General features: G+C 39.8%; 1 protein-coding gene across 1 annotated transcript in view; it reads right to left on the reverse strand.

Moving 5' to 3' along the window:
• hmcn1 (hemicentin 1) overlaps nucleotides 1-27500 on the reverse strand; it is a gene marked incomplete at its 5' end in the record, with an annotated part of 135582 nt that overhangs the window by 81156 nt on the left and 26926 nt on the right. Inside the window, 15 exons of the mRNA XM_080032171.1 lie at nucleotides 294-389; nucleotides 574-765; nucleotides 2763-2921; nucleotides 3370-3483; nucleotides 3783-3910; nucleotides 4261-4402; nucleotides 10196-10465; nucleotides 12938-13059; nucleotides 14307-14451; nucleotides 15007-15270; nucleotides 15944-16064; nucleotides 21362-21468; nucleotides 22538-22709; nucleotides 25296-25418; nucleotides 26059-26217. Of these exons, the coding sequence (XP_079888297.1) occupies nucleotides 294-389; nucleotides 574-765; nucleotides 2763-2921; nucleotides 3370-3483; nucleotides 3783-3910; nucleotides 4261-4402; nucleotides 10196-10465; nucleotides 12938-13059; nucleotides 14307-14451; nucleotides 15007-15270; nucleotides 15944-16064; nucleotides 21362-21468; nucleotides 22538-22709; nucleotides 25296-25418; nucleotides 26059-26217 (2314 nt within the window). The remainder of the gene's footprint in view (nucleotides 1-293; nucleotides 390-573; nucleotides 766-2762; nucleotides 2922-3369; nucleotides 3484-3782; nucleotides 3911-4260; nucleotides 4403-10195; nucleotides 10466-12937; nucleotides 13060-14306; nucleotides 14452-15006; nucleotides 15271-15943; nucleotides 16065-21361; nucleotides 21469-22537; nucleotides 22710-25295; nucleotides 25419-26058; nucleotides 26218-27500) is intronic.

Genomic DNA, 27500 nt, shown 5'->3' on the forward strand with positions numbered 1-27500 from the left:
CAGCTGTAGTTCCTGGGTGAGCGTATACCCATGACAAAGGTGTTACGAAAAACTATATAAAAATAGCATTCTTTGCAGTGATGATCTCGTTTGCTGTAACATGTAATATATGTTCATCAGAAGGAAAAAATTGAGTGTTCCAGAAATATTTAAAAGTTCCTCGTAGCACCTTTAAGTTAGCAAGCCGAAAGGTCCATTATTAGAGACTGCAGATGAAAAGGTGAAATTTTCATAGGAAAGGGGGGCTAATCATTTTTGTCCTCAACTGCATAGAAGTCAATAGAACAGCTTACCAAGTCCGGTCACAGTGATTCTGGCCTGGGCTTCGATCCTCCCAAAGTGGTTGTGAGCCTCACACACATACACAGCCTCGTCCTCCACCCACAGCTCTGAAAGAAATTAATGATAATTAATATATAGGCGTAAAATCAAGAGCATAAAAGAATATTTTTTTTCTTTACTGCATGTAATCCCCCCTCTCTCTGTCTCCCCATGTCAACTCTGTACTATCTAATAAAGCTTGAAAATGAAAAAAAAAATTCTTGATTTATTCCGATTTTTTTTAAAACTCACTAGTTATATGCAGGCCTGTGCTGCTCTGTTTGATGGTGCCTTGTTCTCTGGGCAGGTTGGACAGCGAGAGTCCGTCCTCTCTCCTCCAGCTGACCTGTGGTTTGGGGTAACCATCGACGACGCACGCCAGCGTCACGTCCGAACCGATGTCCGCCGCCACATCTGAAGGCTCACGGGTGAACTTTGGTGCGGCTAGAAGCGATCGAATATGAGAGATTGTGAATGTTAGTTTTTTTTATTTCACATATAAACAATGCTGTATCGTATTAGTAGACCAGTAGAGCATACTAATGAATTTTATATAGCAAATTCTACTATTGTATATCTTTTGTCATTTTTATTGTAACATCAACCTGCCTAATGGACTACAGATGGAAATTATCCTCCGGGCTACAATCTGGCACATTTACTGCTGTACATGTTCAACAACGTGCATTGTCCTGAAATAAAAAATAAATAAAATAATAATATATTAAAAACCTAGTGATAAAATAAAACATATAAGTACATGTGTGGGTGCGGCAGAAACCTGTACAGGCTTCTAAAAGGTCAAAACGTTCAAGGGGAATACCCCATCCATCTGTATCTCATTCTGTCCGTCATGTAGGCTTGGGTTGTTCACTACTGATCCGAGGACCAGATGTGTTGAACTGTGTACACACAGAGCATGTATATACAACAGCCAACAACCACAACTCAAAACATATTTATAGACATCCGAGTAAGAATTGTTCTGTGTGTCAACTCATGTCAAGGTGTTTGGAAATGCTTGGCAGGTACATTTATTATTCAGTTTTTTAATCCCCATATCGTTTTTGATCGTTGTATACTAGTCTCTGGGTTTTTCTCATTTTAATCGGACTTGTCTGGTTTTATTTTCCATTATTAAATGTTATTGTTATAAACTTAACTTATTGTTGCGTTATATAGAAAATAACTATATTGTCAGTAACATAATTTTCATTGCAGCCATTCCACATCGCTGTCTAAATGTTTAATGTCTAATCTTGAATCTTGGTGTATTTTCTTTGTTTTTACCATCTCTTAAATGCAATTTCTAATGTCTAATCTTGATGTATTGTATGGCCCTGTAAAGCACTTTGAATGGCCTTGTGTCTGAATTGTGCCATATATATAAACCTGCCTTGCCTTGCCTTTATTGAGCACTTTGTAACATGATTCAAAAAAGGTATATTTAAAAAACTATATATATTTTTAAAAAATGTGCAAAACTCCATCATGCACAGTGACCTATACATACACATAGACACTGAAACACATCAGTGAAAGCTTGTTTGGGTGTAAACCAGACACGTTCTGCCCTTGGTCTGGCAAACTCACCTTTCAAAGCAGTCTTTGTATCACTCTATAACAGACATAACACATCAGTATATACTGTGAGCCAACTGTGTACTAGACACTTCAACCCTTTTACAAAGAGCTGAAATCAAGCTTAGTTTCTGTTTGGGCTCTCCTCTTCAAACAGGTTCTGTGTTTGTTAGACAGTTATGCCACATTTAAAATAAAATAAAAATACAACACACTAAAGCACATACATGAAAAAAACTGAACAAAATAGTTAGGTCACCGAAGGCATTATTATTCTTATTTTAGTAATCTATTTTGGGTTACTATTATACTAAACTAGGGCTGGCCCGAATGCCATTTTTCAGGCTTCGAATATTCGTTGGTTTTTCCGAGCGAATATTCGAATATTCGTTCCAGAAAAACACACCATCAAAAACAACATTAAAAAAAAAAAAGAAAAAAGAAAAAAAATTAATTATCCCTATATACTCCCTGGAACCGATTTTGACAGTATCTGCATATTTTGCTGAAGATTTACGCGCTCGGAGGTGAAGTAATGGATGCGCTATGACACTTAGTGATGTAATATCCTCCTAAATGAGCAATACTACTACTACTACTACAATATTACTAACTTTTATATCCAAATATAAAATTATTTGATGGCATTATATTGCAGTACTAGCTTCTTGCAAAAAAAATTGTCGAAAAAAAAAAAAAAAAAAATGTTGAAAAAAAAAAAAAAAAAAAAAACGAAGCATGTGTTAAGCTCCGAATACTAATTTTCCGAAACGAGTATTCGAATATTCGAATAATTCGGGCCAGCCCTATACTAAACATGGCTTTTACAATGTTAACTATAAACTCAGTGCCACGCTCACCTCCTACATCCAGAGAGATCTTTCCTGACGAGGTGCCGGCAGCATTAACAGCAGTACAGGTGTAATCTCCAGCGTCGATAGTCTGTGTTTCTCTGATAGTCAACGTTCCTCCTAATGTGTCGATGTCCAATAGAGATGAAGAGTGCAGCTTGACATCACCTAGCAACAGCAAGAGAAAATGTTACAGTGGAGTGTGGTCGGATTGGTCTGTTTAAAACAGAATTAATTTGGACTGTGTGAGCAAATAAATGTTTCTGTAATTTGAACGTGAGCGAAGGAAAATGTCTTCTCACAACAGAGGCTGTGTTCGAGAAAGCCCTACTAACTTTGAGTATGTTGTGGTTTTGAAGGCGAGAAATGCCCGGATGAGTACATACTTCTGGGAAGATTTTGTGTATGGATCGATAGGACACTTTTCCTACTCAACCCCACAATGCTTTGCGTCTTTTCAAACGACACAGAAGTTTTTTTTTTTTAATTCTTTTTCACAATCGATCGTTAAGTAGACAGTATGTAGTATAAACATGTTGAGTATTTAGTAGGGAGGACGTTAGCAGGCCATTTAGAACACAAACTGTGAGATGAGAACGGGGTTTCAGATGTTTACCTTTGTACCAGAGGATCTCAGGTTGGGGGGTCCCTGAGGCAGAGCAGGCCATCACCGTGGTTTCTCCAGCGCTGATCAGAATATCACTCAGAGCAACCGTCACCACGGGAGATTCTACAGGAAGGAGAAGGGTGGAAGGATAGACAGATGATCAGTAAGATAGAGAGAGCAAATGGATACGCAGTATATAGGCGACTGTAGGGATGTGCATATTACAACTAAGGTTAAAGATTTATCCTGTTTAGATGGATAGATAGATAGATAGATAGATAGATAGATAGATAGATAGATAGATAGATAGATAGATAGATAGATAGATAGATAGATAGATAGATAGATAGATAGATAGATAGATAGATAGATAGATAGATAGATAGATAGATAGATAGATGCGTGTGTTCTGTGTAACTCACCTATATAGGTGACGGTTGAGGTCATTGAGTCCGTCCCGGCCTGGTTGGAGGCCAGGCAGCCGTACACTCCTCCGTCCCTCAGCTCCATGCTCTTTATAACCAGAGAGCCATCGGGAGTCATCCTCTGTCTGGAACCAAGCAAGAGGCACAATTCAATATATTTTAAGATTATTTTTTGGAGAAAAAAATTCCCTTTATTAGAAAGATTTCGGAGAGACAGAGTTGAAAAATGGGGCAAAGAGGGGAATGACATGTAGAGAACGACCCGGGCTGGATTCTAACCCGGGTCTGCTGTGAAGAGGACTGAGCCTCTAGTCTAGGGGGACGCTCTAAACATTTTGTGAATTTATCTTATTATGATGTGCACACACACAAAAAAAAGTATACAAAAAAAAAGGGTAGGATGTTGTAAGTGTAAGAAATAACTGTCAGATGCATTTTTGATCCAACAATAAAATATAAAAAATATAAACTGTACCTGTTGGATCCTATTATGAACATGTCGTTGTGTGTCCAGACCAGTCGGGGCGGGGGGAAGCCGGTGGCCGAACATCTGATCCGAACAGAGTCTCCTGTTTTAAACGTTTGATTCCGAGGCTCCACTGAAACCCTGGGCATCTCTACAGGAGGAGACAAGATCAAACGATTAGTAGTTAGTTAAGTTAAAGCTGGGGTATATGATTTCTGATTGGTCAAAGTTAACATGAGCTGTACACTTTGACCAATCAGAGCGAGGCTCCGATTCTCTGTTTTTATTAGCTGTTGGGACTGTCCATTCACTTTGGCACAACTTTGTTGGTGTAGAGCGTGTCAGGGAGGGACCATAGGGGAGGGACCAAAGAGAACAAGTGGAGCGGTTGAGGTATTTGGATTCGAATCTCTATCCAAACTGCCATTTTCTCCCCAAATCCTCCACCCCTGCTTTAAGTCTTTATTTGTCAATGAATGCACATGCAAGGTAAGTCACACACGGTAATCAAAATGTCGTTTTCACTATCCCCTCCCAAACATCTCTAACACACACATGCAGCTGTACAGAAGGGGGTCATCTGCAGTTTCTAGGGTTTAAGTGCCTTGCTCAATGGTAGAGATGGTGGGCAAATGTTGTGTTACTAGTGTTACAAATGACACCCTCCTGTCCGGTGCCTACCTCTCCGTACTGAGTGTATACCATAGATAGTAAATAATACACTGTTAATACACAGCCTAGGCTCTGTAAACTGGCATGTAGAAAGAGTGGGAAAAGGGGGCCCACCATAGCAAGCAACATGCCTGTTTACAGAGCCTAGGCTGTGTATTAAACTTCGACAGCAAGCATTTCTCCAGAATCGCTGACTCCACTTTTAACATGAAAGTCAAACATTTCGCACTGCAACAGAGAATAAACTTTGTTGTGTTTGTGTGACTGTAGCAGGAAGAGTTACGGCTGCTACTACAACTAACAATGTTTCACGGCATATCTTTCAACATCATTTCCTCCTTATTGGTAAAACAGGCCGGAATATTGAAACCAGACTCGGAGAGAACCCACGGAGTCCAGAAAGAGATTTTTTTTTTCAATTGATTCATGATGTGTAACTCAAGCCTTCTAGGGCGGGTTTATAATATGTCTATTCCCACTGCTGTAGAAACATCTCCAGAGCCTCTCAGCTTTTCCAAAGTGTAGCAAAATACAGGGAGAGAAAGGAGAGGTAGACCCACACATAGCAGAGATCGCGCAGAAAGAAATGCTTCAATAACTTTTATAAAACATTAAAGCTGGGGTATATGATTTCTGATTGGTCAAAGTTAACATGAGCTGTACACTTTGACCAATCAGAGCGAGGCTCCGATTCTCTGTTCGTATTGGCTGTTGGGACTGTCCATTCACTTTGGCACCGTCTGTTGGTGTAGAGCGTGTCAGGGAGGGACCATAGGGGAGGGACCAAAGAGAACAAGTGGAGCGGTTGAGGTATTTGGATTCGAATCTCTATCCCAACTGCTGTTTTCTTCCCAAATCATATACCCCAGCTTTAAATAAAATGAACATTATTTTATCCCAGTGACCAAGAACATTTCCATGTTTCAGTTCACTCATTGTGTTTCCTATAATGAGGACAATAAGTACATATGTTATCATACGTTATCTGAATATAATAGACTCATATTAGAACACACTCTCTAGAATAAATTATTTGTGTTTTTTTTTTAGTATTTTTTTTTAACCATAGTGACATATGTGGTGTTACGGGGGTTAAAATCAACCTCTATAGATTTATGTGAGGAAAAAGGTAAAAAAATAAAAATAAATTAAAGATTTGTTTTGTGTGTTTATATAGCTTTCACTGAGGATATCATACAATTGTGTTCCAATATAAAACACTAAAAGACATTTTTTGCATAATGAAGTTGTAAAGGGTCAAATTTCACCGTAACACAATAGAAGGGTTAAAAGGGGCTGTATAAATACATTTTGATTGATTCTGATTTGACTGATCGATTGATATGAGATGCCAGATTAACTTTTATGGCATTTCTTTTTTGTATGGCATTAATTTTTTCCTAGAAATGGGGGGGAAACTTGTCATCCGTTGCATGTCATCTGTAAACCAAAATATGACTTGTGTAAGGTCAGAAGCCACATGCTCAAATTATTTAAAAAAGACACAAATGGGAACAGTAGGTGTGAAGGAATGCTTGGAGTGTTCTATGCTTTCACTTAAATCATCGGCATTGCCAAAATTTGAAAGAAATATAGAGCATTAAACAGAGGCCGGCAATACATCCACATACTAGGCAATACTTTTGATATATTACAACCCTGCCTTGAAAATAATTGAAATGCCACCTATTGATTTTAATTGTAGCGGCGCTTGAGGCTACGAATGTGCCGATTGTACAGTATGAACTAGATAATGTTTAAAACAAGGGCCCCTTTCTGTGTCTAAAGCTAAGCCATGCTCCTGACTAGCGAGGTCACCCTTCCCTGAGGGTGTGTGTGTGTGGGGGGGGGGGGGGGGGGGGGGGGAATACGCATTCTTGTACCGTGACACAGCAGCGGCCTTAATATGTCAGGAAGGAGCCTGTCTTCATCACCTGCTCCATCTTTCTCTCTCTCTCTCTCCCTCTCTCTCTCCCTCTCCCTTCTGCCTTCACTCCCCCACTCACAGTCTTATCTCTCCGTCACCTCATCCCCCTCTCGACTAATGCTCCTTAAGGCTTAGCTGCATGCAGGTGTATAGGGTGGTGAAACGTTTAACTGATAGGTATCATCATGAAACTTTGCAAACTTTGGTTGCTGTCAAAAAAGGCTTTCAAACACTGACATTTTCATAGTATTAAAATCCATTTTTTCAAATTGTCCTTATATGTGGACATGCACCCATCTCCACTGTGTTAGCTTGGAGGTTTTTGTCAGACGTCAGCAGTATAGACTCACTTCAAAGAGTGAGAATAATAACTACGATGGCACTGACCAGGGGGTAATTAGGAAACCCCCCCAGGGCCGCCTGACAGCTGTTCTAGAGATGGGACAGGAGACACACACACACACACACACACACACACACACTCGGATAAATGAAGAAGTAGGGAAAAAAATTTCAAGAAAAGAAGAAACAAAAAAGTTATTGAAGAGAGAAATGTCCCATTATAACCATGGAAAATGTTTCAGGGCTCAAAATGTGCAACTAATCACTCTGTTATGACAAGCATAACAGAGTGTGTGTGTGTGTGTGTGTGTGTGTGTGTGTCTGTTTGTGTGTGTGTGTGTGTGTGTGTGTGTGTGTGTGTGTGTGTATGTGTGTGTGTGTGTGTGTGTGTGTGTGTGCATGTCTGTGTGTGTGTGTGTGAGAGTCTGTCCCCAGCACTGGTGTTAAACATGAGACTTCTCAATCTGTCCTTGACGTTATAATACAGAGAGAGACAGCTGTTCACCTCAAGTCAGTCCAAAACAGACACAGATGTGATCGTCCTACATGATGTCTAATGTAGGCCGAGATTGCCTCCACATACATTCTATTTGGTTTTGTGATTACAGATTCCCCAATAGTTTTAAATTAGTTTTAAACTATAACAGAGTAATTAAGTTTAATGGGCTATATAGAAAATAACTATATTGTCAGTCAGGTCATTTTCATTGCAGCCATTCTACATCGCTGTCTAAATGTTTAATGTCTAATCTTGAATCGCGATCTATTTTCTTTGTTTTTACTGTCTCTTTATGAAATTTCTAATGTGTAATCTTGATGTATGTTATGCCCCTGAACAGCACTTTGAATGGCCTTGTGTCTGAATTGTGCTATAGACATAAACTTGCCTTGCCTTGCCCTCAGGTTAAAAATCGCACTGAATTTTTCCAGTGCAATTTGATCAAATATAAATACCTAGTTTCCTCTATCAGGGTACCGAATCAAATAGAAGATCTTTTTAACTACCACATAATATTTAACTTAAAGCTGGGGTGGAGGATTTGGGGAGAAAATGGCAGTTGGGGTAGAGATTCGAATCCAAATACCTCAACCGCTCCACTTGTTCTCTTTGGTCCCTCCCCTATGGTCCCTCCCTGACACGCTCTACACCAACAAAGTCGTGCCAAAGTGAATGCACAGTCCCAACAGCCAATAAGAACAGAGAATCGGAGCCTCACTCTGATTGGTCAAAGTGTACAGCTCATGTTAACTTTGACCAATCAGAAATCATATACCCCAGCTTTAATGCCAACTGCACTCTCCCATTACAAGTTTAAATGATAAAAATCAGTCTATAGAAATGATCTAACAAATTGTGTTACATGAGAGACACATATTCAATTACTCTTCCAAAATGTTTTGATACAATGTCAGTGTTCGGACTTGATTACATTTTGGGTTATTGTATAAAACATGTTCATATTATGGACACTATCACTGGGGATCACTAACACAAAGCTGATATGCTGCTCTTATGACAGTAACGTTGGTGCATGTAGGAGGAAGCTGGAAGGAGTTAAGCTAACAATTGACCTATCCGCTTGTTTACTTAAAGGTGCTACGAGGAACTTTTAAATATTTCTGAAACAGTCTAATTTTTCATCTGATGATCATACATTTCATGTCACAGCAAACGAGACCATCAGTGCAAACAATGCTGTTTTTATACCGTTTTTCTCAATGCCTTTGTCATGGGTACGCTCACCCAGGAACTACAGCTGGTGTAGTAAAAAAACACAACCGCTTTTGTCCATAGGGGGTGCTAGAATGAACACAAACTGATAATTCCGTGGAGCACCTTAAAAAAAACTGTTACGCCCATCAAATGAAATTCAAAGGCCATTTCAGATTGTTCAGGGGTTGTTTTGCTCCCAGCTAGTTTTGCAACGAAATTTTCCTGATTTAGGGTCAGTTACCTAAACAGGAACAGGACTGTGCGAGCTGTCCCAAGATGTTAAATAATCTAATTTAGCGCGACCCGAGAGTCCGAGGTAAATCATTTTCACGCGTCCCTTTAAAGCATTAGTTTGAATTATAGAGACTCTGGGAGGAAAGAGACCATAGTGTGTTTTGTAAGGAGGTCAGATTGCTAAGAGTCCTTTCCCCCTCTATGGTGTAAATCATGCAGAAGTCACATTCACACATTCCAATGACAAAGGCTTACGAAACCAACAAAATCATGTTCAACTTGAGCCTGTTTTTTTTGGGCTCACATATATAAACACACACTCCTCACTCCCTATTTAGAATGTATGTATTGTGTATATTGTTATAATATACAGAATATAGACTGTTATTCGATCATGATTATTGATATCCTTTGTACTTTATTGTATGAACTATATCATTTGAGTTATTTATTTATTTCAAATTAAATGAAATTCCATATTACCGAGGATCCAGTTTATAAAAAGGTGTTTAATTGCTTATATGCTGTCTGTTTATTTGTATACTTTTAACATGTTCATTGAATTGACTAAATACAAATATTGCGGGTCTGAGATAAACGTATTTCTTTCGACCCCTCTGTATGTCTTGCACATTATTTAAAAAATTCCCGAAGCTGACTGGATTTTTTTAAACATGTAGGCCTACATTTTTTCTTTCTGCTTTCTGGTAATTCCGTGTCTCCAAATTATTCCAGGAAAGAGGACTGAATAGCTCACATAGGACACAGTTGATTTAGCCTTAGTTTTCTTTTCAAAGTGCAACAGATTGATGAATTTTACTTTAAATGGTTACATTTTTTCCTGGCAGAAATTAATAATAAAGTTGATTGATTGATTGATTGATTGATTGATTGATTAAATTTATTTCAGACATATCAAAAATACAAAACAAAATGAAAAGCACGAAAATACAATAAACTAAAATGTTGTTGTTATTTCACACAAAAGAAAAAACAAAAGAAAAAACAAAACAAATTACATATATTGTTAAATTTAGATTTAGATTTTGCCTTACCTTGCACAGTGAGGTATATTCTCTCGGCCGTGAGCCCTCCCTCGTTGATAGCGTTGCACTCGTACCATCCAGAGTGATCGGGGGTCACAGCTGACACCTGTAGGGACAGGTTGGACAGGACCGTCAGCCTGGGGTCCAGCCGGGCGTCCTGTCCCCCTCTCAGCCACGTCAGGTTGAAGCTAACCGTGCTAACCACATGGCAGGTTAGCACAGCCACGGAGCCCGGAGACGCTGTTACGTTAGCCGATACCGTGATGGCTGGAGGCGGCTCTGGAAGAGAAAAGGGCATAATGATGATTTTTTTTTTTTTTTTAGATAATTCTTTTGCATTTTTAAGCTTTATTAGATAGTACAGAGTTGAGAGACAGAGAGAGAGGGGGGATGACATGCAGTAAAGGTCCACGGGTCGTATTTGAACCAGCGACCATTGCAGCAAAGGCCGGAGCCGATATGGTACGCGCTCTATCCACTACGTCATCAGAGCGCCCCAAAAAGATGATGGTTTTAATGTAAGTAATCAACTAGCAACGTTTCATGATGACCTTTGGACTGTTAACAAGGTGGGTTAAAGTTACAGTATGAGTTAGACCCGCACATTACAACGCTTCTTTCATCTACTGTACCTCTCTCCACCTTTTTCCCTTCTGCTTGGCATTCACAATGTTGATGAGGCTCTAGGGATTCGTTTTTTGGATAGGCTAAGCAACATTTGGAGAAGCAGGAGACCCTTTTACTGAATGCCTGGGGGACCTGCCGTGTCTCATATAATGGAAAGGGGGGGGGGGGTTTGGAATCGGAAAATAATACAATAAATGCACTACAGAGGATTTTGAAGTCAACGGTATAAATCACTACATGATCCCAATGTTTTCCTTTCTGTGCTCAAAGCTTTTCAAAGACATCGGGGACGATCCCAAGAAATCATCCTCCGGGTTAATTTATGACTTTCTCAGTGTGATCGTAAATTCTTATGAATCTATGATGGCGGCCGGTGTGTATTTGTGTTAAAAAATCTGCTATATCGTGGCCTAGTGGATAGAGCGCGTACCATATTGGCCTTTGTTGCAGTGGTCGACGGGTTCAAATCTGACCTGTGGACCTTTACTGCAGGTCATTCCTCCCCCCCCTCTCTCTCTGTCTCCCCATTTCAACTCTGTATTCTCTAATAAAGCTTGAATATGCCCAAAAAAGTATCTTAATAAAAAACAAATCTGCTATTGTATTGAGATTGTGCACCAGAGTCACAGTATAAGCACTGTGGTGGATGTGATCAGCCGACATGATGTCTGATGTAGGCCAAGATTGCCTCAAGATACATTCACACACACACACACACACACACTCATTCATTATAGTTTTGTGAACACAGATTGCCCAATATTTTCTATTAGTTTGAAACTATGAAAGAGTAATTAAGTTAAATGGGCTATATAGAAAATAACTATATTGTCAGTCAGGTCATTTTCATTGCAGCCATTCTACATCGCTGTCTAAATGTTTAATGTCTAATCTTGAATCTTGATGTATTTTCTTAGTTTTTACTATCTCTTAAATGCAATCTCTAATGTCTAATCTTGGTGTATTTCATGCCCCTGTAAAGCACTTCGAATGGCCTTGTGTCTGAATTGTGCTATAAAAATAAACGTGCCTTGCCTTGGCTGGTAAAATATCACTAACTGTTTTACTGTTATTTTTTTTTCTGTTTTTTTCTTGGTGCGCAGCCCGGAATGTTTTTTTTTTTTTTACAACTTTATACGTCTTCTCGTCTTACATCAGCGTTACAGTCCATTGCTTTCCAAATCATGCACGAAGGCCATAACACAAACCCCGTGACATGAGCGCCACAGGGGTTATGGGTGTGTGTGGGTGTGTGTGTGTGTGTGTGTGTGTGTGTGTGTGTGTACGTGTGTGTGTGGGTGTGTGTTTGTGTGTGTGTGTGTGTGTGGGGGGGTGGGGGGAGCATGAATTACAACATGGTGTTCGGGTCACAGTTTCCATATAGTAACATTCATTGTGCCGTCATGCAGGGTCCACTCTGCATGGGATACTCAGCGAGAGACCTTGAAAAAGATATTACTGTATAATGGCACTTTTCCACATGGCAACAACTCTACTAACTCTACTCTACTGTACTCTATTCTCATCTAATCTATTACATTCTATTTTTTTCTTTTAAAGGTTATTTTTTGGGGCATTTTTATGCTTTATTGGACTGTTAGGAGAGAGAGATGAAATGGGGCAGAGAGGGGAATGACATGCAGAGAACGACCACGGGCTGGATTCTAACCCGTGGTCTGCTGTGAAGAGGACTGAGACTCTATGGGGGACGCTTTAACCACTACAATATACCACTAGCGCGCCCCCCCCCCCACCCACCCACCCACCCCCCTCTATTCTATTCTGCTCTACTCTACTCTACCTTATATGCCTTTTTTGGTTTTCCACTATGTTAAAGTACCTGGTACTGTAGCTACCTTTTTGATATCTATTCCGTAGGTTTTCCAGACAAAAGTAAGTCCCAGGAACTAAACTATGTGTCAACAAAGTAAGTCCAGTTTTTGTTTTTACTTTCTTTAAAAAATGGCCTCCCGTACAACAACAACAACGGCATGGTCGATTAAGATTATTTTTTAGGTCTTGGTATGTGTTGTGTGTGTGTGTGTGTGTGTGTGTGTGTGTGTGTGTGTGTGTGTGTGTGTGTGTGTGTGTGTGTGTGTGTGCGTGCGTGTGTTTAGTTCTAACCTGAGACATCCAGGAAGGTGCGAGCTCTCCCGGTCCCGGCGCTGTTGATCGCGATACACTCGTAGTGGCCTTCGTCCTTCAGCGTCACCTGCTCGATCCCCCATGATGCATTGCTGGACTCACTAGATACAAAAGGAAAAACATTCAATACATAGACTGTACATTCTATTTTTTTATTTAACCTTTATTTATCCAGTAACGTCCCATTGAGATTTAAAACCCCTTTTTTTCGAGGGAGTCCTGGCCAAGAGGCAGCAACAAGTTACATAGAACTTTTGCTGCGGAAATCTATCTGTTGAGAATAATGCTGAATCCATTTGATTTGCTGCTAACAAATCATTGGTAAATTATTAATAAGTAATTTACAAACCTTTCTGCATCCCACTAAGCTATATAGATTAAACCATTCATTAGGTACAAGTGTGTAGTAGGGCTTTCCTCGACTAAAAATTTACATAGTCAAATCTGATTGGCCACATTTTTGATTCCTCTGTATGTTTGGCGCATTTAGCAGAATTCACAATAAACTTGGACTTGACTTGAGTTATGTTTGTCTATATGCTCACAGGAGAAATATGACTTAGAAAGGAAAAAGGGGCAAATCCTTTACCATATTTTCCAAATCCAGCCACATCACGTATCTGTTAAACTCATTACTAGTAGTTGGTTCCACGTAATTTTTTTTTCTTCTAAAACATACTCAGGTAGTAAAAGAGCAACAAGCCATAAAACCGCAGTACATCATCTGGACGTTTTGGCAGAGCTGAACACTTTACAGCATGTCTCTTCCTCTTGATATGTGACTTTTGGTTTTTATTTAGCAATAGCTCAGAGAGTAAGGATCGCTTTTCCACCCAGGAAGAGTTTTTTTTTTTACCCCTGTATCCAAATCCAAAGGTCTTAGGAAAGAGGATGTGCTATGCCTTGAAATACATTCTATTTTTTGTGAATACAGATTCCCCAATAGTTTTACTATGAAAGAGTAATTAAGTTAATAGCTTGAGAAAACGCCTTCTCGTTTTGTTGTTACTTGTAATGAACAGAATGACAATACATTTGATTTGATTTGTGTTCACTTGTTCTGTTGTGTGTTTGTGTTCTGTAAAAAAAAAATCAAGAGACTGGATCCGTCTGGATTTTTCTCAAATCTTCATCTCTACATAACTTATTGAAAATGCTCTTAATGACAAAGAATGTATTGGAATTTGGTAGAAATGTTGTCAGTAGTTTATATTGTAAAACCAAAATGTTCATTCTACTCAAACATATGCCTATAAGTAGTCAAACGAGAGACACTGAAAATTTGGAGTGGTCTCTTATCTTTTTCCGGGGCTGTATATATAAACAAAGATGTTTTATTGTGATTTACCTGAAGAGTTGGTCCACCCCTAGTCGCTTCCCCTCCCTGGTGAAGCGCAGTGTGAAGGGGATGAGGCTCTGGACCTGGCAGCCCACCGCCCCGCCATGGAGGTAGTAACCGTTGGTCACAGCCGGCATCAGCACCTTCGGGGCTTCTACAAGAGCCATAGAGGAGCACAGTTTACCAACACTGATACTGAACTGTAGTGAACGGTGGCTATGCATGAATTAACATAGGAAATAAATACAGGTCATTTTAGCCCATCAAAGAGTTTGGAAATTACTCAGGCAGCACTTCCTCTCATCTTCAATTACCCAACCCATCCATCCATCCCGCCCTCCCTCCCTCCCTCCCTGCAACCCACCCACCTACCCACTATCTATCTATCTATCTATCTATCTATCTATGTATCTATCTATCTATCTATCTATCTATCTATCTATCTATCTATCTATCTATCTATCTATCTATCTATCTATCTATCTATCTATCTATCTATCTATCTATCTATCTATCTATCTATCTATCTATCTATCTATCTATCTATCTATCTATCTATCTATCTATCTATCTATCTATCTATGTATCTATCTATCTATGTATCTATCTATCTATCTATCTATCTATCTATCTATCTATCTATCTATCTATCTATCTATCTATCTATCTATCTATCTATCTATCTATCTATCTATCTATTACCACTGACCAGGTACAATGTTGGAGTATGAGACGCTGGAGACCCTCTGGAACATGAAGCCGTCCAGATCGTATCCCGTCACCCTGATGAAGAAGGCCTCGTCTGGGGCAATGAACTCCGTGATGTTCCACAGGCCGTACGGTCGTCTGTCCGGGTAGAATCGAATCGGCAGCGTCTTGATCACTTCCCCTTTGATTGACAGCAGCTCTAGCCTATCAGCTCGAGCGGGAGGGGAGAGACCGGTGGTGTTCAATAGGATGTGGGTGGGAATACCTGGAAAAGTTGGTAAAACACAAAAATACAATAAGGGCCAGTTTCACAGACATGGATTAAGCCAAGTCCTGAACTAAATGGAAATTTGAATGGAGAGAGTCCATTGAAAGTACAATTGAGTCCAGAACCAGGCTTAATCCATGTCTACGAAACTGGCCCTATAATACTTTACTGTAGCCTAAAACATATTTTTAGTTCATTTTTCATTTAACTTGTATTTACACTGGAGAGATGAATTGAGGGGCGACCCTCTTTTACAATGATGTCGAGTCAAACAAATGCAAAGCGAAAACAACAATACACTCACAATATACAATGCAAAATACATCAGATATAGTTAACACACAAACAAAAGACACAATAAGATAAACAACTAACATGGCGTACTCTACCCAACAGGCTTCTACGGACATTGTTTAAACTAAAGGTAAATGTTAAACAAAAAATAAAAAGTCAAAAAGGGTGTCATGAAGGTCACTTCAGCGCTGCTATATAGTCCAGGAAAGGCTGCCATATCTGTTTAAATTTTCTTGCTTTCCCTGAGATCTCATAACGGATTTTCTCCATATATTGTACTTGAGAACTCCATGAGCCACATATCAAAGCAGAGGGCTATCTCCTTATCCCAAACCTTAAGAATTGTGTGCATTTAGTTAAGGTTGACCCCACTGACCTTGTACCGGCCGACTGATGGTCTGTTTGAAGTCCAGGGTCGGCTTCCTGGAAAACCCGGCTCTGAAGTCGATGGTGCTGAGGCCGGAGATACGGACAGAGTGTCTCCCTTCACTGGATGTCTGCAGCAAAGGAAAAGGTGCAAGGAGGTTTACAGATCATGGGCAACTGTGGCTCAGGTGGTAGAGCGGGTCAGCCAATGAAGGGTTGGCGGTTCGACCCCCAGCCCTGCCACTTGTGTCATGGATGTTGTGTCCTTGGGCAAGACACTTCACCCACCTTGCCTCGTGTGAATGTCGATGATTAGCCTGCTATCGGTGTATGAATGTGTGCGTGAATGGTAATGTGGGAATGGGAACAGGTCTCCCTTGAAAAAGAGTCTCCAATCTCAATGGGATTTACCTGTATAAATAAAGGTTAAAAAAGTTTTCATTGCTGCCATTCCACATTGCTGTCTACATGTTTAATGTCCTGAAATGTCCAAAAACCCTCAATGATGCTTGACGTTGAAAGGTTTCAGTTACAGCTCTGGAAAAAATGAAGAGACCACTCCAAATGTTCAGTGTCTCTGGTTTTAAATTCACATTAAGTTTTATTCCACAACCTACTGACAACATTTCTACTAAATTACCCCGAAACATATTGTCATTAAGAGCATTTCCATTAAGTACTGTAGAGATGAAGATTGAAGAAAAACCCAAACTGGTCTTTTAATATTTTCCAGAGCTGTATATATAAAGTGCAAAAAAAAAGAAAAAAGAAAGAAAAGTAGTCGCATCAAAGTGCAGTGATGAGTGAGTGGTCTTAATGACAGACACACAACACTTTGGCTGTTGTGTAACGCCGGCACTTTATATAATACCAACCATCCCTGCGTGTATAGACAAGCCCCTCTAAAGTTAGCTGAATATCTCACACCCCAAAGCATATAAAACATCTATAATTCAGAGATGACCCACTCCGTCTGGCATTTCACACTTTAATTAAAACAAACAAACTACTATAATCAAAGAGTGGCTTAATGGCTTATACGGTTTTCATTATGTGCAAGGTTCTTTTGAAGATTTTTTTTCAAAATATACAGTAGAGACGGGGTAATTACAAAGAAATATATAGACAGTGTTGAGAGGCTTGAAACTCCACACCTCAGGTAAGATACATTGGAGGTGTCGGCCACAGACGCTGAGTCACACACAGGGGTTTGAGTACCACCACGCAAACTCCTAAACTGTCATTTTGCAATTGGGCTTAAAATGAAAGAGAACGTGTGGGTTTTTTACTGCATTTTGCAATTACGGTTCTGCGTTCGACTTGACGTAAACTTAGCAGACAACTACAAAAGAGGTTAAAAAAAAAGCGTAGTGTATAAATAGGCAGACAGACAACAAAGCTAAGGGGGTGAAATGGCTTAAACATAGAGGTTAAAAAGGGACAAAAGGCCTTAAATGGTAATGCCCTGCCGTCATAAAGAACAATACATGGCGTAGTCATTGAACTGACCAACGGACACATCCCGGGTCGTTAGTCGGTTGTATATGAGGCTGTAATTAGGAGAGGAGGTCCTTTAAAGGTCAGGCTCTGAACAAAGACAAAAGGTGTCCCTGTCATTAAACTTATTTCCTAACTTCACACACACACGCACAAACACACACGCACACGCACAGAAAAACACAACACACACACACAGAGAAACACGCAAAACACGACACACACACACACCTGCACGCACACACGCAAAAGCACACATACACACACACACACACAGACACACACACACAGACACACACACACACACACACACACACACACACACACACACACACACACACACACACACACACACACACACACACACCAGGACCGATCTCGGATACACCCTCAGTGTTGCTGGAATTAGGTAACAGATACACATTTTTACACAGAAGAGCCACTGAAAAAAAAAAATCTGTGAATATCTCCTCATGATCTGCTACCTTTTATATAAAAAAAATACAGTGTTACGTAATACACAGCATAGGCTCTGTTAAAGGGCATGTTGCTAACAATGGTGGGCCCCCTTTGTTTACATTGCCTGTGTTTACATACCAGTTTACAGAGCCTAGGCTTTGTATTAACACAGTGCGGACAGCTAGCTAGTGTGTGAGGAAATATTCACTGATTTTGACAAAAAAAATAAATTGATTTCGACAAAAAGCCTTTCTCCAGAATGGCTGACTCCACCTGTTTATATCCCAAAGTTTCACTCCTCCTCCGATGTAAATAATCACTCAGAGGTTGAAGAAGGTTCTGCCAGAGGATAACGCAACATATCAGGGAGGGTTCACTAATCTGCTCCTCTATCACACAGGAGGCTAAAGGCAGCCAACAATGCACACAAAAACACACACACACACATTCACAAACGCACACACACAGAAAAACACACAGACACATTCACAAACTAACAAACACACACATACACACACACACACACACACACACACGCACACACACAGAAAAACACAAAGACACATTCACAAACTAACAAACACACACACACACACACACACACACACACACGCGTACGCACACACACACACACACACACACACACACACACACACACACACACACACAGTTTAGAAATGTTTTGAGCTGCTGCCAGTGAAGAGGGAAGGGGATCTTTGCACTGGTGTTTAGTGAAAGCACACAGCATGGGGTTAACCCGCGGGTCAAGTGCATGTACAGCTGGAAAAGAGACTGATGTTTTACCTCGTACAGTAAATCATTGAAAAGGAGAAAAAAATGTCTCATTGGTTGAAAGTATGTTCCACGTTAGCTATTTTTTTTAACAATTTTTATATTTTGTGTTTGTGTGTATACTTGAATGCTGCTACAATTTCGTTGTACACTCTACAATGACAATAAAGAATTCTGATTTTGATTAGCCTACTTTTTTTTTTTAAATTTTTTTTACAAATTACTTTATTTTGCAGACATGGTTCTCCTATAATGCCCGCAAACCACCCATATTAAACCATAGTTTTTGAGAATAATCTATTCTGGTTGGCTGGAGTACATAGGTGTGGATTAACCTTCTGATGTATGGAAACCTAGATGGAACTGTTATAAATTCTGTACACTTTTATGCGTCGCCGCTCATTAAACAGTGTTGATAACTGATTTTATAAAGTCTAAAAAATCCTGCCAAAATGTTTTCCTTATAACTGTAATTTGATATTGATGTGTGACTGTAATATATAGCTATATATATATATGTTTTAAAGATTATTTTTGGCATTTTCAAGCTTTATTAGATAGTACAGAGTTGAAATGGGGAGACAGAGAGAGAGAGAGAGAGAGGGAGAGAGAGAGAGAGGGGATGGCCTGCAGTAAAGGTCCAAGGGTCGGATTTGAACACGCGCCCACTACAACGAAAGCCGGAGCCAATATGGTACGCGCTCTATCCACTACGCCACCGGAGCGCCCCAACTGTAATATTTTGTAATAGTATTTTCACACTGCAAAGAACTATTCCTTTAAAGCCCGGCGTGGACACAGTTTTACACGTAACATCTTCCACTGTAAATCAAATGGGCGCTAACACATAACACAGCTATGCAGCGATTAGTGTCCCGACAGGAGACTGCTGCAAAAGAACACAGGGGCCATCAAGGCTCCCTCCTTCAACAAATCACTCAGGTAAAAATGCTTGTCATTTCCCAAACATCTGGCTTTACAGTGTGTGGACATTGAAATGTGTGACCTCTCTCTTTGCGTTAGCTGGATAGCAGGGGGCCAGATACAGTTACAACCCTCCGAGGGGAACGCAGGAGCACGGAATTAGGACAAGGACAGAAAACTGGAAGCAGACGTCCTCTAAGCTCCACTAATCACTGCACTGTTTCAGAGAGGTATCGAAGGTATCCAATATTTTTGGCTTTGGTGTTTGGTGTTTTTTAAACTGTGCTGTCGTCCCACAGCATGCAAGCATAAAGAACGATACATTATTTCTCACATTCACTCACTCACTCACTCACTCACTCACTCACTCACTCACTCACTCACTCACTCACTCACTCACTCACTCACTCACTCACTCACTCACTCACTCCCACACACACACACACACACAAACACACATTTAGTCAGCTGCGTACAAGTTTCGGCGGAAAGTAAAATTAAGCCCATTGTCTGCCTTAGGAAGATAGCAAAGATGCATATTTTGTGCTTTAATAACGTTTTACTTAAGAGTATGAGTTATCGATACCGGAAGCTCAAATCTGTCATCATCTCTCCAGCTTTTACCGCCCTCTGTAACGGTCAAGTTTATTTCTTGACATTGTATTTTGTCAAAACGTTCTCTTAATTATTTTTTTCTGCACTGTGGCCCAAGTGCAAAGGGTTCCCCACATTTATTTTTCTAGCAAGCTGTGTTGAAAGCAGTGTCCTGGCTCGAACACACTTCATTTATTATTTCTATCTATCAGAGGCGTCCTAAAATTCATCTCGGATGCTGAAATGTGTCTTTCTGATGACGTTTTTGGTAGTTTAGATGCTTTTACCCAGTGGTCTTGCACGTTAAACTGATTCAGATATCAGTGTATCTCAACATGCTGATATACTGTATCACCGCACATTATTGACTGCCTTTTTGCACAACTTACTTATTTATTTATACTGAAATGTTTTACTGACTCCATCTTTGTACATATCATTGTCTATTTTTAGTGTTTGGAATGATCTCGTCTATTTGTTTGTTTGTGCCTGTGCACTTTGCATCTGTTCACCATGGGATAGTAAGAAAGGTCTTCTCAGTCCATTCCCTTATATTTATTGTACATGTGAAGTTATTGACAATAAAGCTGACTTGACTTGACTTGACTAATCTAACTTTAGAGCCTACTACACACCTCAGAGGCACATGCAGCTTTCAGCTCTGGTGTGAGTGTATTGACCTCATTCCAAAAAAGTTGTACAACTGAACTAGTTGCAGTAAATCTTTTTAAACGACAACCAAGGAGTTGCTAAGAGAGGCCCTGTAATTTCAACAGACGCATTTCCAGGTAAAGAATGTAATGTAAACAGAAAATGTACAAAAGAAACATTAACTATCCCTGCATTCCAAATCACATACTGGTTATTTTGACTACACTGCATACTAAAAGCACAGAAGAGTTTTAGGGCCACAGGAGAGAAAAACAAATCATATAAGGAAGATTTTTTTTTGTCATTATGTCGAGAAATGTCAAGAATAAAGATGAATACTGCAAAATGCTATTGGAGTTAGTAAGGCATCTAGGTATTCTTGACATGCATGAATTGGGACATCCTGAATCTTTTTCTGGCGTACTAAATAGTAGGGAAGTATGGGGATTGGAACACAGCCCTTGTTTAGAACAAGGAGAGATGCATTGTACCATTGTAATGAATGGTTTACCTTGATAGACCACATCCCGGGGTGCGGCTCCTTGATGTTGACGACTCTGGCGGAGTTGGGAATGTGAAGGAGCTCCGTCAGACCATCACTCTTCCCCACAATCTTCCCTACAGGCAACAAAACAGGGACACAGCGACAATTACTCATATTTTCTACATATTTAGGCTATATTATATAAGATATATGAGATTTAACCCTTTTTTGGAGGCATTTGTCATGCTTTAATGACAGTGTGGGCACACTCTTAATACTACACCACGAGCAGCCATATGTCTTCTGCATCTTTGACATATGCCATTTAAAAGGTGGAGTCAGTGATTCTGGAGAACGCTTTTTGTCAAAATCACTGTTTGTCAAAGTCAAGGAATCTCCTCACGATTCACTGCCCGCCCTTACACTGAAAAAAATCAAGTGTTCAATCACAGCCTGAACGGAAATGTTGCTAGTTAAAGGTGTGTGTGTGTGGGGGGAGGGGGGGGGGCTTTGTTTACATAAAGACAGGCGGTGGATCATAAGGAGATATTCACTGATTAGGACAAAAAGTGATATTGGCAACAAGCTTTCTCCAGAATCGCTGACTCAACCTTTAATTCACTTTCAAACAGTGTTACCTTTTTGTGTATGAAAAGTGCAATATAAATATAGCTTGATTTAACGATTTTATTTGATTGCATTATTGGCCGTATCCTGTACTGTAATCAATTCAACTCAATTAAAAAAAAACACTGTATTTGTCCCCAGGGGCCAATTGAAGGCACATAGAGCAGCAGCATTACAAAGGACAAATGTAAATTGCAAACTTAAAAAACAAAAAAACAGTGTTGCTACTGACACGTCTACAAAAATATCATATAAAGGCAAAGTCAAATGTATTTCTATAGCACATTTAAAAACAACATCAGTTGACCAAAGTGCTGTACAACATTCAATACAAAACAATATGTATATACGTAGGATACAAGAGAAAAAAAAGGGAGGAGTGTCAAAGTCTCAAATTTTGTTAAAGGCCAATGCAAAAAGAAAGAAAGTGAGTCTTCAGCAACGTTTTAAACTGGTCACCTGTACATATCCTATCATACCTTGTGTGTTTTTAAAAGTGCTATATAAATAGAGCTTGATTTAACAATTCAATTAGATTACATAACTGGCCGTCACATGTACCGTATCCTATCCTACCTTGTGGGTTTCTGATCTCGATGCTTGGCGCGGGGCCGCTGAGAGCCACGGTGATTTCCTGGAGGCTGGGGTCAAAGGGGATCTGCCAGGTGTTACTCAGACCGCTGCCGTGATCTGTGGACAACAGGTTCACTTTGGACGAATGCACGGCCTTCTCCACCCATTTAAGGACCTGTAGAAGAAATATACAGAAACATTACTCTATCTCTACGAGGGTATATATTTTTTTACCATCTCTTAAATGCAATTTCTAATGTCTAATCTTGATGTATTTTATGTCCTCCCACCCATTTAAGAACCTATGGAAGAAATATACAGAAACATTACTCTAATGTCTATCTATGTCTATCTATCTATCTATCTATCTATCTATCTATCTATCTATCTATCTATCTATCTATCTATCTATCTATCTATCTATCTATCTATCTATCTATCTATCTATCTATCTATCTATCTATCTATCTATCTATCTATCTATCTATCTATCTATCTATCTATCTATCTATGTTTTCTAATGTCTACTTGATGTATTTTAATCTTGATGTATCTTGATCTTGCCTGCAGTGTCTCGCCTTAAGATGTCGGGGTTTAAAAAATGAAAATAACATTTTGAAAGGAAGTCCATTCATTCATCTTCAATCATGAATAATCTACTTCTAAACGACAGACAGACAGACACACAGACAGACAGACAGACAGACAGACAGACAGACAGACAGACAGACAGACACACACACACACACACACACACACACACACACACACACACACACACACACACACACACACACACACACACACACACACAAACACACACACGCACACACACATATTTAGTCAGCTGCGTACAAGGTCATGCCCCCAACATGTGCAAAGCCTTCATCAGGAAGTGTCTGACATTCCCCTCTCTCTCTGCCCCGTGTCCCAAAGGAGACCTCCTAAACTACTACTGTTTAAACCCAGACATTCACTGCGTTCCAATCTACTATTAAGTATGTCAGAAAAAAATATTTAGGATGTCCCGATTCTTGTGGCCAGATTTAGGATGGTTAGAAATACCCGGATGTCTACTACATCAGGCCGATATTTTTAGTGTTGAAAACAGGATGCTATTTGGGCGATTCTGACCCATAATCCAGTGCGCACCTGAAGTATCGTCACATCGACGTAGCCTCCATATGAAAACAACCAGGGATGCAACAGATATAAAAACAAGAAGCAAGATCAAGGCGCAATGTTATGATGAAATAAATAAGTAAAAGTATGTGCCAAGTGTATACTGCATCCTAACTAGATTCTTTTTATGGTCAGATGTAGTATGTAGAATAGAAAAAATAAAGAGTACGAGATTTGGAATGCAGGGAGTGTTTAACTCAGAACATGTAAAGGACCAATCAGGCATTTGTGGCTGGAGAGTAAAATGTTACAGTGGAAATTCTCAAGGTGCATTGGGGGAAATGTGACAATAAAATGTATTGAAATGCATCATTCATCTGTTCCCTAAATCCACAGATATATATGATATTAAATTTTAATTATTTTGGGGCATTTTAATCCTTTATAAGACAACTTTGGAGATGCAGAGGTGAAATGGGCCAGAGAGGGGAATGACATGCAGAGAACAACCACGGGTTGGATTCGAACCTGTGTCTTCTGCTTCTGAGGACTGAGCCTCTAATTGGGAGGGGGGGCTCTAACCACTACACCACAAGCGCCCCTACAAGTGAATTTGTAATCATCCGTTTAATTCTAATCCTTAAGAACACTGAAAAAAATAAGATAAAAATAAGACTACGAGCAAAGATAACAGAAAGACAAAGCAAGCGAGACAGAGAGAAAGTGTATGAAATTGATTAACAGCAAGGTGAGAATTACTAAACTGAATTACTAAACATAAGTGCTCTCATGCATCCTAATTGGAAATGTTTCAAAATCAAGAAAAAAAAACGTCCTCCGAGTGCATAACGTAATCTAATGTTACAGTTATAAAACAGCAACACAATTCAAACGTCAGGCGGTTAGAGTGATTGCCCCGTGTGTACGTCTGTTGATTTACATTTCTTGGGAAAGGTTAAAAGGAGCTCCCGCACGCATTAAATCAATGAAACATTTCCTGCACATTTGATCTGGAGTCCAGACGTGAACATGGGCACAGCATGAGACACAAGAGAGAGAGAAAGAGGCCGTAAAAAAGCTTTTGGGCCGTCGTTTAATTTACACAGCGTGAGAGTTAGAACCCCAGGGCCAAGCTCGAGCGAGTGAGTGAGTGTCAAAATGAATTCCGTGACCAAAGTACATCTTTTGAAAACTGGAATGTGTTTCTTTTGAAGCCTCTAACGTGAAAAATTGTACTTGTACTAAAAAAAAAACATAGAGAGAAATGTGGCTCCAACTGTTTTTCCGTGAGGTAATGTCAAAGTCAAATGTATTTCTATAGCACATTTAAAAACATCATCAGTTGACCAAAGTGCTGTACAAGATTCAATACAAAACAAAATATAAGATACACGAGAGAAATAAAAGGGAGGAGTGTCAAAGTCTCAACTTGTTTAAAGGCCAATTTAAAAAAAAAATTGTCTTCAGCAACGTTTTAAACTGGTCAACTTTACAGTGTTCCAGGTTCCATTCATTCACACACAGACAGACATACAGGAAAGATATAAAGATTAAGTATTACGCTCACACACAGTCACAAACGCACAGCTGTTTGATTGATTCCTAACTGATTTCAAATAAAATAAAATGATAGGTTTACCTCGTTGACCTGCTTCTTGTCCAGATGGAAGACCTGTCCAGAACTGGTGGAGGCGATTTCCTCGTAAACCTTGTAGCCGATGTGACCCCGATCATCGCAGTCCCCTGTCAGCACAAACACCACCTACACACACAAACACACACACATACACATTTCATCTCCTTATAGCTAGAAACGTGGTCTAAAATAGTAGAGCATCAATATATGATATCAAAGTTGGATGTATAATTAAGTTTTTATAAAAATCTGATTGAAAATGTGTGTTCATAAATATTGTATATGCCGTATCAAACCGATTCCGTGGTAACAGTCCATGGCAACCAGAGAATAGCCCGTCTAATCTAAACTGAATTTCTGTGAAGTTGATCGAACTTAAATGACAATATATTTATCCAGTGTGAATATGAAGGTGTGTTGAATTCTGTTAGTGTTTTATGTTCTCACTGTCTAACCCTACATTTTCCCATGTGTGACATCACACATGGGAAAATGTAGGTTAGGATTAACAGGACAGCTGGGCCAAGGGAAGACTGAGGGAAGAATGAGGGAAGAAAAACCTCATTCATTATATTATAATAGCGATTTTATAATGATAGAATGCTGGTTCCATATGGGTGAACTATTCCTTTAATTATTTAATTTGGATTGATAAATATGCCTATAACTATTTTCAGATGCTTTGCTATCATGCAGCTAACTCCCTATATGACATAGTTAGAACCCTAACCTCCAAACTGTCTAAAATATAACATGTGTTACAAACCTGCGACTGCTTCTGCTGAATGAGTTGCAGGACTTCGTGGGCCAGCTTGTAGTCTTTGGATCGGGCATCTGTGAAGACGTAAATGTAGGACCCCGGCAGGGAGATCTCCAAGGCGATCTTAATGGCACCAATGCTCATCTCGGGACAGTCCCCACCGCCCTACAGAAACAGAAGGATGTCGTCAGCAAACGGTGTGAATGTATGTTTGTTTTTTAGAGATCATTTTTTGGTCAAGATCATTTTCAAGCTTTATTAGATAGTACAGAGTTGAAATGGGGACACAGAGAGAGAGAGGGGGGGGGGTGGGGGGGGGGAATGACCTGCAGTAAAGGTCCACGGGTCGGATTTGAACCCGCAACCACTGCAACGAAGGCCGGAGCCAATATAGTACGCGCCGTGGTCATTCCCCTCTCTGCCCCATTTCCACTCTATCTCTCCAAACTATCTGATAAAAGCATAAAAAATGCCAAAAACTCATATTTAAATGATGTATCAATATGCAATACAAAGAGAGAACAGTAGTATTGGATTGCATTGAGATGTAACTAATAAAGTGGCTACTGATTTGACTGCTGTTGATATATGTTTTTGTGTTCCTCTTACTGCTAGTTATAGTATTTATAAAAAAAAAAATATTGTGAGACTTGGAACAGTGAACTGACTTGCCCATCTTGGGATGAATAAAGCTTTTCTGATTCTGATTCTGAGTGTATGTTAATATATAATAATCAATTCAGTTCTTTGATCACATGGATGAATACAATCGCTAGTTGGAAGCATCAACCCCCCCAAAAGAGTCACATCTGGAATTGAGTGACCCATGATTTTAGGCCAGGGAGGGTGGGGGGGGGGGGGGGCAGGGGTGAACAGACTGCCAGGAATGCCCTGCCTATGCTGTTTTTAACACTAACCATCCCAACTTGATTTAGTAGACGTCCGGCTATTTTTAGGCATACTAAATCTGACCACAACAGTTGGGACATCCTAAATCTTTTTTCTAACGTACCTAATTAAGTACCTAATTTATTAGGGTAGAATAAAGATTTAGGATGGCTAAAAATAGCCCGACGTCTACTAAATCAGGTTAAGATGTCTCATTTTACCTCTAAAGATCATACGTAAATGACATTTAACAGCAAACAGGACCATCAGTGCAGGAGTAACAGCTGGCGTTGTAAAAACACACTACCACTATATCCTGAACCCCGACATCTCCCCTTGCTCCCAGTACACTAAAAAGCCCTAGATAACCTTTCAGTGCACTTTTGTTCTAGTGGCTCAAGTGTTGGCCGAAAACACATATTTCATTCTTCCAACACATTCATGTCAATTTTTATAAAAAATGTCAGTTCCAAAGAGAGTGTGTTTTTTTTGTTTTTCCGTGCACTCCATGGCCAAAATAAACTCTTCAGGGGTTGAGCAGGTGAGGAGGTGAGGGGAGG

Source organism: Ammodytes marinus, assembly GCF_949987685.1.
Source record: "Ammodytes marinus genome assembly, chromosome: 8".
NCBI classification, from domain to species: domain Eukaryota; kingdom Metazoa; phylum Chordata; class Actinopteri; order Uranoscopiformes; family Ammodytidae; genus Ammodytes; species Ammodytes marinus.